General features: G+C 42.7%; 1 protein-coding gene across 1 annotated transcript in view; it reads right to left on the minus strand.

Moving 5' to 3' along the window:
• IQGAP1 (IQ motif containing GTPase activating protein 1) overlaps positions 1-11310 on the minus strand; it is a 92252-nt gene extending 80942 nt beyond the window's left edge. The window contains exons 1-2 of the mRNA XM_058542505.1: positions 11198-11310; positions 9366-9465 (exon numbers count right to left, since the gene is read on the minus strand). Coding sequence (XP_058398488.1) covers positions 9366-9465; positions 11198-11252 — 155 coding nt within the window. The 5' untranslated portion in view covers positions 11253-11310. The remainder of the gene's footprint in view (positions 1-9365; positions 9466-11197) is intronic.
• Positions 11311-11878: the final 568 nt, after the last annotated feature.

Consider the following 11878-nt stretch of genomic DNA (forward strand, 5'->3'; position numbering starts at 1 on the left):
ATAAAACGATCTGTTATGTTGTGAGACTTTATTTAAATTTTATTTTTATATCATTTTTCTAGCTTTAATGATCATAGGTTTTTTTCTTCTTCTTTTCAATTTTTCCTTTTCTAATTTTGCCCCATTCCCTCTTTTTATATTGCAGTTCCTTCTGCTTCAGTTTTTACGAACACTAATTAACCCTATTCAAGAAAATATTTTTAGTTGTTTATGTTGCTAATTAATAATCCCTAGCAAAATACTTTCTGCCCTATGGATAAATATCTATCACAACAGTATTTCCTTCTACAAAAGTCTCACAATTTTTCTTAAAGCCACCATTCTCTCAGTCTCCAAACATCTACCCCAACAGAAGCCAAGCCCTGGGCTGGCAGCTGCCTCTCCAAGCTCCTTCTGCTTTTCGTTATGTTTTCCAGTGAGTCAACAGGAAGGTATTCTGAGTAAAGAAGTAGAGGCCTGGAGACAGGCCCTTCCTCCACCCACAACACCAAAAAATACAGTTCTTGCCAAACGATCCAAGGCAATTTCCAATCCAATTCGCCACTCCTGTCTGCATGAGGTCACTGTTTAAAAGACAAGCAATTGGAAGAAGAAATGCCTTTCTAAACTGAATCAAAAGCAGATACCAGGTTAAGAAGAAGAAAACCAATCAGGAACTCTCTAGCCTCCCCAGTCACTGTATATAACTGTATAACCTCTACTGCATCCACTTCCACTTCAAGGGAAACCTTCTTGGAGCACAGGAGTTAGGTCAAAAAAGTTAAATATACACATTTATCACAGACCAGTTATCATGTTTCTAGACATCTAAAAAAATCACTTAACTTACATTTTATGTTTACTATATTTCTTGTAAGCATGTATGCACAAATCTTTCACCAATCAACAGTTAACAGCTACCTATGACTATCTATTACTATCTTTAGCTCTGCAGGGAATACAAGAGGTTTAAGACAGAGTCCAACAATCTACTTAGACACAAAAATACATGAGACAAATCAGAGAACTGCCCTCACATGGTCAGAGTGGCAAGGGAAAGAGACTCTGCAACAAGAGGCAGGAAACAGCTCACATTCCCTTGCCCAATTAATTACTTAATTAATGTCTCTGGGAACTAGCTGACTTAATGTTGGTCTTAAATGTTGCCCTTTCAGTGCCTGTCGAAGTGTCACAGAGACCTGGGCTTGAATTTGACAGATAGTTATGTGACCTTGAGACAAGTGATACTAACTCATTTTTTCCCTCTTTAAAAGAAAAATAATGCCTGTTACACTGTAATGTTGTAAGTACATCATCATTCTGCTTAATTCCTGGTAGTTATTGTTGCTGTCATTATTACTTTCAGAAGCAGAAGTAGTACTGACTGCAGTGGCAGACTGACCCTGTAGGTAAGAGCAAAGGCCTCAGAGTCCTGGCCAAACCTGAAATCTGGATCTACCACTGACTAGACTGGTGAGTCAACCTCTCTGAGCTTTGCTTTCTTTTCTGTTAAATGGAGATAAGAATAACACCTCCTGGGACTTCAAGAATAGCTAATTAAATAATGCATATAAAGTGCCTAGCACATAATAAGTGCTCAGTAAATGGTACTGAGGATGACAATGATGAAGAGGGGGAGAAGGAGCACACGGACCTTGGGGCAGATAGGAAATATTTTATATCATGATGTGCTTGCAAACTGCAGGATTGGGTTTTTTGTTTTGGGTCGTTGTTTGTTTGTTTGTTTGTTGCTTCCTTTTAGCTGTAGAGGTATCTGAAGTAATGAAGTTTCTAGAACAAAATGCCTTATCGAAAAATAACAAATTCTTCCCAACATACAATTATAAGAAAAAATTTTTTTAAAAAACATCCAAACTTAAGCAAGTAAACTTTCTTTTCAAAATAAACCATTAACCAGATCTTTCATTTACATGTTTAAAATTTTTTGACTCACACACCTGTTAAAGCACAGGGATCAATCAGATTACCAGGAGCTCTGTCCCAAAAGACAAATCCGGCAGCAGAGTTCCACTTTGATCAGGTAGGCAACGGGACCTCTGCATTCAAGTGGCACTTCACTTAGCCTGCTCAAAGATATGGTCTCTAGGCAACCAAGTCCCAAATTAACAAACAGCCCCAGCCGTATGAATCACTTCCGGATGGTCTCACTTTGCTTACCAGCACTTTCTTACACGAATACTTCCTGTGAAGGAGTTTATTTAGCAACCCCAATTGGAAATAACCAAGAGTCCATCAAATACCACATGGCTTAAAAATGTTAAATACAGGTCTTGCTACCAACAGGTACCCCCAAATTGCTAAACTGTGAAGCAGAAGGAATTACACAGTAATCAAACAGGTCACCGTGCAAAGCCAGAAAATTAAATTCCTAGAACATGCCAACTTAGGCCCTCAAATATATTTTCACTACTTTTTCATTGGGAACATTAAAAATATAAACACAACTGTTACTCTGATCTCTAAGACCAGAAGAAACATATGCCAAGTTAGGCCAACCATTTTACTCTGATCTCTAAGACCAGAAGAAACATATGCCAAATTAGGCCAAACTAATGGTCCACTTAACCCAATCAGACTTTCCCAACCTTGACTGGTGGACAACCCAGCAGGCCGGTTAACACTGGTTTCCTGTGGTCACATCCACTCCAAGACTTACTAAAAATAAGAGGAATTGGTAAAGTATTTAACCCAACTCTCTTGGCTACAAGTTCCTTTTTTCCACCTGAAAAGGATCCTATATGTGTCACACTATTCTTTATGAACTAATCAGAGACTTTTAATCTACTAACAAGAGTAGAGAGGGAAAAGGAGTTAATAGACCAAAATGAAAGCTGCAATAGGACAAAGTAACTACCATTAATAGAACCTAGGAAAAAAATCAAGAAGGCAGAAAATGAAGTTAGTGAAACAGAAGATATATGAGACACATATCTAGAATGCTGACTTAATATTAACAAACAAAGTGAAAAAAAGCCATAAAACAGACTGTGCACATTTAACATTTAACCTACCAAGAGGCACCCCTAAGACAGAATTAATGAATCCGAACCAATTATTAAAGGTATAATAAGTTTCTAGAGCTAAAATAAACAAATGAAAAAGGTATTACAAATCAAGAAGAGTCTCCACATTATAGGCAAAATTACTAAGCCAATATCAACTTTAATACATAACTTAGGGAAATTTTAAGAAACAAATTTTACAAGTTTCAAATCATGAAAAAGTGTAAAGAAAAAAGTTACTTGCCATGGAGCTAAAATCAAGCTAGCTTCAGATGTTCTCTCTCAATAATAAGTACAAGAAAATGAAGTCACACACATTTTCTCAAGAAAAATGAAATATAGTTTACCATAACAGAATAAAAAGTCTAGAAATAGAACTATATGTAATTTAATATTTGACAAAGTAGATATCAATTGCTAATAGGTAGTAAAAAGATTGTTTTTAAATGATATCAGAATAATTTAGAAACACCATGAGATTTAAAGACTTAGATTCTTAAAAACATTTAAATCACTAAATAATAGAAAAGCTAATAGAACATAAAACTTAAAATTGTAGCAAGGCTTTGAGAAATTAAGCTTATCTAGGCTTTGAATTGATAGAAGAAATTACGAAGAGAAAGATTAACACAAACTGAATAAAATTTTAAACTTCTGTACAGTGAAAAAACAAATGAAAGGAAAAATGTTTGTAGCAAACATGACCAAAAGTTGTCCATATTAAGAGAGCTCACAAAAGCTAATATCATGACCCTAGGAGATAGACAAACATAATCAACAATTTGCATAATTAAATAAAATTGGTAAACGAACACATGGGAAAACGTTTAGCCTTTTCAGCAATCAAAGCAATACAACTTTAAACTGGAATAAGTCTAAATAAATTATGAACACTACATAACCATTGAAAATAGTAATTAAGATGACAACACAGCAATTAAAAAATCTAAATTTGTGATTACAACTATCTAAAAATTATGTACTTAGTTCTTCCTTTTTCTTGATCCCTTTTTTTCTTTATTATAAAATTCATGATCATTGTAAAAAGCATTTTAAATATACAGAAGGGCATTAAATAAAAAGGAAAAGTCTTCTCACATCCTCTACCTTCATTCTACTCCCTAGAGGTATCCTCTGTTCCTCGTGTTTCCTTGCAGACAAAAGCTGAAGTCTGAAGTGAAAAAGCTAAGGCTACCAACCTTTAGAACATTGAAAGTTCCCAGAAAAGTTAAACAGCTCATCATCTTCATATTAAATCTGCTTTTGCCCCAAGGACCAGGATAAAGAATACATTTATTGAGTGTCTACTGTATTTCAGACATTGCACCAGACACTTAAACCTCTCAGCAACTCCATAAGATGCAGAGTATCTCCATTCTGCGAAGTACAAATTCAGGCTCACTCTCCGAGGTTAAGCAACTTGCAAACCAGAATCAGAACTCACACCTGCCAAAACTGAAAGTCCTCATTCTTTTCACTTCGCATATCTCAACAGTCAAGATTTTCAAAGATGTTTTATTCAGACTTTCCAAATTTGTTTTATTTAATTATAAGTATTATGAGATTATAGTCATATGACTTTTCTTAGTAATAACGATAGCTACTAGCTACTAACTAGTTGACTGCCTAATATATAGAAGATTATTCTCCACGTTTCCTAATTATAAATTTTGCTGTCTCTGCTACACAAAGGGTAAAAAGTAGGAAAAAGCTTTTTGTGGCCATACTAGGAACTAATCCTCCCATTTGTAACATTATAACTATGTGAAAAAGCACTCAGTTTGAAACATTTGAACAAATACGCTTTTAAATGCAACCCACTTCTCACCATGGAATCTGTCCAAGGCAGCTGTATTAGAGTAAATTTCAGAAAAGAGAATAGTTGAGGTTTTCCTTTACCTTACCATTTTAAGAGTTAAGAATAAATCCCACCCCATACCTCCCCCCGATAATTATGAATACGTGAATGCATCCAACTTGTAGTTCCAACGTGCCATTCTATGTGGGACCTTAATCATACTGGGTCTCATCACAAATTAGTTTTCTCATCTGTAAAAGGAGAGCTTGGATCAACCTCCTAAAAATGATCACCCTCAATCTTTAAGTGGTATTCCTCCATTTGAGAATTCTAGAAGCTGGTGGGCAAGCTATTCTTCCTAGTCACCTCACCTATCCATTTTATTTTCTTGCCTCTTTGTCTTTAACGTCTGTTTTCATGATCACAGTGTGCCAGCCTGGATATAACCAGATGTTACTGGAATTCTTATTCCACTTAGAGGAGATCTGAAGGGCCCATCCTGGAAAATGTTTGATGCCAACAACAAAGACATATACACAAAAGAGAATTTGTTCTCAAGAACTGATATCTTTCCAAGATACTTTTTTAATTCCCCTAAATTACAAAAGGTAAAGTGCCTCCATTTAGTGCTACGCTCTTGTTAACTCCGTGTAGTTTCTGACAGTCTCCAACCAGCCACAGCCCTTACCTTCCCTTCCATAAGGGAGGTGTGCCCTGCCCCCTGAGCTGGCGTATGGACACTAACAGGAGGAAGGTGGCCTATGATAGGCTCAAAAGGGCATACCAGCAAACCTCTGAAAGAAGGAATCCTAAATTGTCAGACTCAGAGAGTGCTGGAATTAATCTTCTTCCTGTGACCTTTAACCTAACAGAAGTTTTAACCTAACAATTTTCTCCAGTTTCCAAATACTACTCCTACATTCTCCTCACCTGCAGCCTACCCTGTTCTGCCCTGCCTGATACGTGATCTTCTTGCTTCTTTTCACCTGAACTTTCTGATCTTTCTCTTTGTTACTTCCTCCTGTCCAAGACCTGAGCACCTCACATATTTAAATCTCACCTCCTTCAACTGAGCGAAAATGCTGTTCTACTATATGGCTGCTCTTTAGCCAAAACAAATGTAAAGCCCAATCAGAACAGGCAAAAGGATAAAAATAATCCCACATTTAAGCATAAATATGTAATTTAAGATGTCTCCCTCTATAAATCCTTGGTCTGCTCTGCAGCCCTAACAAAAAGTCCTGAATCCTTAGATGATATTTCATTAGAACAATAACTTAATTCCCATATTGAAGCTACTCTCTAAGCAATAGAGAAAAGCAGAATCTCTGTATTTTCTATTTCCCAACCACTCCCTGCACACTTTATGGAATCACTCCTAAATTTTCCCTCTTAACCTTTTGGGGAAACACAAACCCGTAACTATAACACACTCTCATGAATCTACACACACTCTTACTTACACTCACTGTCTCCACACATTCATATTCACTCTCTACACATTCTCCTCTTCCCATGAAAGAGCTGTAACAGGTACAGGAGAAAATGGAGTGCCCTAGGATACACAATGGGGCCACTGTACTATAAGGTGGAGCTTCCAGCGGGATGAGTGGCAGTAGTATAAATAGAACTAAAGAGGGGAAACTTTTCTCCCTTGGATCTCTCTGATCTTTCTTCCTGGCCTTGGAATGGGTGTAAATTCCAGACCTTGGGGCTCCTCCAACTTGGGAGGGGTGGAGGTTATAAAGGAAACAGGATGGGACCAATCCAAAGAGGCAAATTGGGCTTGTACTAGAGGGGAAAGAGGGGCCCCAGCAGCATACAAAGTACAGTCCAGCTCACCAGAGTAGGAGACACAACTGGGAGCTGAAGCCCCAGCGAACATGGCAGAGCATGGGATTTGTCTGTGGTGTACCTCAAACACTTTTTAGGGGTGGCAGCAGCCACATTAGGTGACCCGTAGGAATCCCAGTCTTCTTTTCTCAGCATGACATTCCTAGGCTTCTTTTCCTAGCTCTCTCTAGCTGTAAAACTTAAATAGGTGCTTCCAAAGTTGATATTCTAATCAAAGCTTTAAACAAAAAAAATCACCACATTCAGTTTATATGATTGCCTCCATGAAGTAAACAGGGCACATTTCCACAATGCAGGCCAATGGGCAGAGTGTACCAGGGCAATATGCCACTATTATGCCCTCTCTTATAACCCAAAGCATAAAAAATAAAGATGATCACAACTGTCTTGCTGCCTTAGTCGCTTCCCTAAGTATGTAAAAGCACCCAACAAAAACACCCCAGGGGATCATGGCCCCCTGGATGGGTTCTAAAGAAAATGGGATACTTTTCTATTCTGGAAAAAACACCTGACAGGGCCGGCCCCATGACTTAGCGGTTAAGTGCATGCTACTGGCGGCCCGGGTTCGGGGCCCGGGTTCGGAGCCCAGGCATGCACCGACGCACTGCTTCTCTGGCCATGCTGGGGCCACGTCCCACATACAGCAACTAGAAGGATGTGCAGCTATGACATGCAACTATCTACTGGGGCTTTGGGGAGAAAAAGGAGGAGGATTGGCAATAGATGTTAGCTCAGGGCCGGTCTTCCTCAGCAAAAAGAGGAGGATTAGCATGGATGTTAGCTCAGGGCTGATCTTCCTCACAAAGAAAAAGAAAAAGAAAAAAGAAAAAAAAAAAAAAACATCTGACAGAAAAGAATATGCTCTGGAGCAGATGGAAATGAAGAGCCTTGCTAGTGCAGCACTGGAAGAAGGAAATGTGATGAAGAGCACCACTCTGTTCAGGCTCGAATAACCCAGCATAAGGCAGGGTTCTAAAAATGCTTTAAATCTTGTTTCTCCCCTTGGGCAGGGGGGCCGGTGGGCGGGTGGCTGTGTGTGTGTGTGGCATCACAACCACTGGAAGCATTTAAAATATACAGGTATCTGGACCTTCCAGCCCTGATCTACCGAACCAGAATCTCGGTGGTAAGGCCCAGATATCGGTATTTTTCTTAAAGTTTCCCCAGGTGATTCTAATGCACACATCTGGTTAAGAACTGCTGAATAAAATGATGAAAATATTCTTCAATTAAAAAAACTACAAGTAAACTATGAGAACTCAGGCCTCAGTTTCCTCACTGAAATGAGACAGTTGAATCAGATCAGTGGCAGCAAGGGGGTGTTAGCCAAGACATCCTCTGCAAAAAGGGAATTTTACTATGGAAACTCAATATTAAAACAAAAGCAGAACTGCATTAGATGGGGGAAGGAAGGCAAGTTGGGCCTCTTCCCTCTCATCCCTAGGTCACCTCAACAGGGACATCAAGGCTTCACAGAGCACAGGACAGTCTCTCATACCAGCTGCAGCTTTCAAATTCTATGACCTTCCAAAACTAGATCTAATCCACAATGCAAGTATCAGAGGACTTAGTATTTTTATACACGGGAGCCTTACAAACTTTGTATGAGAAACATCCCCTTTTCTAATAACATATTCACCTCCTGCTGTCTAACCTTCCATTTACAAAAACAAGTGTTATTATCATTCTCCCCACCTAAATCATCACTAATCCCAGTCCCCCTTCCCCAGTCTAATGGAAGGGCTTTAAGCTCAGAAAAGAAGCCTGGAATCAAGAAGACACACCAAATGCATGTTAGTGGTAGGCCCAAGGATGGGAAGGAGGAGACTGGGACCAGAGAGAGGCACAAAAAGGACTCCATGTCTTTTAAGAGGAAAGGGAAAGATCTGAAGGGCTAACAGTTGTTAGTTCTGGAATACATGGATGTTTGTTGTTTTGTTCTCTGGACTTTCCTGTAGCGTTTTAAGATCTTCAGAATTACCAAAACACTCTTGTTTATTAGCACCATTTGAAACATCCTTGATTTTCAGTAGACTTTGATCACCAATACCCTTGATTAGCCCTTGCTGGCCTTTTCCACCAAAGCTCACTTATAGGATAAATGATCTGTAATTACATCTATCTACCCTGGGACCTTGCAAAGGAACACAAGCACCAGAACAAAAGAAATGAACCACTGATAGCAAATTGACACTCTAACAATAAGACCACAAGGTCTGGGAGTATCAGAAAACAGCAGCTGTACATTCACTTCACAAAGAATGCAGAGGATGCTGCCTTTGGTAAACCGTCTTTTAACATTGCCAAATAGAGGACCTATACCCAGAGCATTACCCAGGGGAGAATGGACCCAATTCATATAAATCAAAACCAGTGAGAAACCAGTGAAACATAAAGGCCAAGAATTTCAAACACTAAAAACGCTATTTCTTCCCTACAACTGGCAGTGCCCAAAACACGCATCATAAGCATGAAACTGAACAACACAAATCTGGAAATTTTTCAGTATATGTAAGTGCCCATCAATGTTTCACGATAAACTGCTATCAAGGCTACTTGCTCCCATGAATAAATACCCTAACTATACTTATTCCTTCAAACTACCAGCCTCCCACAGTCACACCTACAACACATTCAAAGAGATCTTTATCTGTGTTCACACCATATCAGCTCCCTTCTCCCAGTCTTCTCTCCAGCCAGCCAATCTTTACCTCTTTGCTTCTTCCAAATGACAAAGGTACTCATAAGCCACATTCTGACGTCTCCTTTCATCCATCTCCTCTGCCGTGAGTCTCTCATTATCCAGGACAGCTAAAACATGAAAGAAAGAATGTAAACATAAGAATCTGTAACCTTCCCAAGCGATAAAAGAATGCCACAGCATCAAATTCCTGCTAGTCACCTAGAGACTCAGGGTAACCTGTGGATGTGTGGGTAGCCAGGTGTACAACAATGACTGTCCTAAAACAGGAATTACGGGGTTTCAACTATACTCATCTTACCCTTTTTTAAAAAGTATGGTAATATGAACATGTACTAAAATTCAGTGTAACTTGAAAAATACTGACTTGAGATTTTGGCCCAAATTTGTCCTCGTCTATCTGCCAGACTAGCTCTAAGTACAGAGCTGATCATGGTATCTCCCTCTTTTATTAACAACCAAAGCCAGCAGTCATTAAGAACTAAGTGGCAGTAATAAGGCTAAGCAGTTTACATGCATTCTCTCATTGAAGCCTCACTAGCCTGTAACTGTCACTCTCATTTTATAGATGAGAAAACTGAGGCTGGGTGATCTTAGCCCCACAGCTAATAAATGATGGGGCCTGGATCCAAACCCAGGCAGTGTCTCAAAAGCCTGTGAGCTTAACCTCTGCAATCAACCTCCTTCATGAGCACCAACGTATGGAATAAATTCCTAACTCCTTGGGATGGCATTCAAGGCCTTTCCCAATTTAGCGCCAACTATTTTTGGAAACTCTCCTCCCTCTCCCTGTTCTTCCTCCCACCACTGTGCACTCCACACCACTCAGTTCCTGTCACACACAGCACCCTTCCACTCTTCAACGCCTTAGAAGAGTTTATACTCTTCTCTCTTCGTCATGTCTCCTGGCCCACCCTGCCCTGTCAAACTTTACACAGCATCCTTGAAGACAGGCTCCGTCAGAACGTCACTCCCTGTGTTCCTCCTGCCTTCCCCACGCTCCTCCCCCCACTCAGGGTACTGTTTATGCCTAGTTAGTTCACTGCATCTTTTATCTTCACTACACCTTATTAGCATTAGGTTGTACGCCTGTTTGTCTCTCTAATGAAAACGTTCTTTGAAGGCAGGGCCTAGTCTTACTCATGTTTAATTTCACAAACGTGACACAAGACCTCACAGATAACTGTTGAGTGCAATTATCCTAAAAACAGAACATTAGTCCCAGAACATAAAACTGAAAACCTCAAGACTCCAAAGGACTCGCCTTTGGTAACTATGCCGCCTGATCCAATGATGTCCTAGGGACAGCAACAGAAAATGAGGAAGTCAGAGGTGGGTTTTTTTTTTTTTTTTTGAAATCCTGACGAGGGAACTAAGCCCACGAAAGCTGAAGTGACTTGACCAGGGCCACACCTCTCGGCTAGCCTGGGGCCGGGCAGGTATGGACGCCGGGTCCACCTCGCAGGCAGCACCTTCCCACGAGGCCGAGCAGAGGCCCCGTCTCCGCTCCCCGGCCCCGGGACACGCCCTGCGGCGTCCGCCTGCCACCTCACCCAGGGCCGGCTCCCCAATCTCGGTCGAGCGGCAGGCGAGAGGCGCTGGGTGGGGCCCTCCAGCCCCCGCGCCCGGTCCTCCCCGCCGCCTCGGAGACCGGGGGCGCGGGCCCGGGGCCTCGCCGCCCGCCACCCCTCCAGCCCGCCGCCGCCCGCCGCCCGGCTCTTCCGGGTCCGCGCGGCCCGCAGCCGCCCTGCCCCACCCGGCTGGCCGACTCCCCGGGGAAAGGGCACCTCGGAGGCAGCGAGCCCGGCCCGAAACCCCCGCGCCGCGGAGCCCCGCACTTACAGCCATAGTGCGGCCGGGCCACGCCCAGCCCGTCAACCTCGTCCGCGGCGGACATGGCGGCCGAGCCCGGGTCTGCTGAGGAAGAGGTGAGACCTCGGAGGCGCGGGCGACGGCGGCGGCAGCTGCTGCAGAGTGCGCGGGCTGCCCTGCTCCCGGAGGCCCCGCCCCGCGCCACCGCCCCACCCGCAGGCCCCACCCCAGCGGCCCCACCCTGCCGCGCTGACGGGAGCGGGCGGAAGGGGGCGGGGCAGAGCCGCCCGGCCCCGCCCTGCGCGCGCACGGTCCCGGGAGGTGGAAGGAAGGAGGCGGAGCCCGGCTGCCAATCGAGGTGCGACGAGCTCCGCTTGGTGGGGAAGGTCCGCCCCTGCCCTGGAGCCTTTGCGTCCCCGGCCGCCGCCCCGGCCGCGCCTCGGACAAAAAGGCCAACGGTGTCGGTTGCTTGAAATAGAAAACGTGGGCCTTCCCCTTCCACTGCCTGCCCATATAAATTCCTCTGCGCCAAAGAGCTCAAGGAAGGCGTCTGTTGAAGTGCCCTAGCGTGTTCTTGCTGGACACAAGCAGGACACAAACTGCCATAAGGGACCTCACAGTCTGGCAGTCTGGCTTCAGTCCTCTCCTAGATTCGCCAGCAGTCGCCAGATTTGGACTCCTCCACCCCCCAAGTATTTGAGAAGTGGGTGC

This window comes from Diceros bicornis, chromosome 5, assembly GCF_020826845.1.
Source record: "Diceros bicornis minor isolate mBicDic1 chromosome 5, mDicBic1.mat.cur, whole genome shotgun sequence".
NCBI classification, from domain to species: Eukaryota; Metazoa; Chordata; class Mammalia; order Perissodactyla; family Rhinocerotidae; genus Diceros; species Diceros bicornis.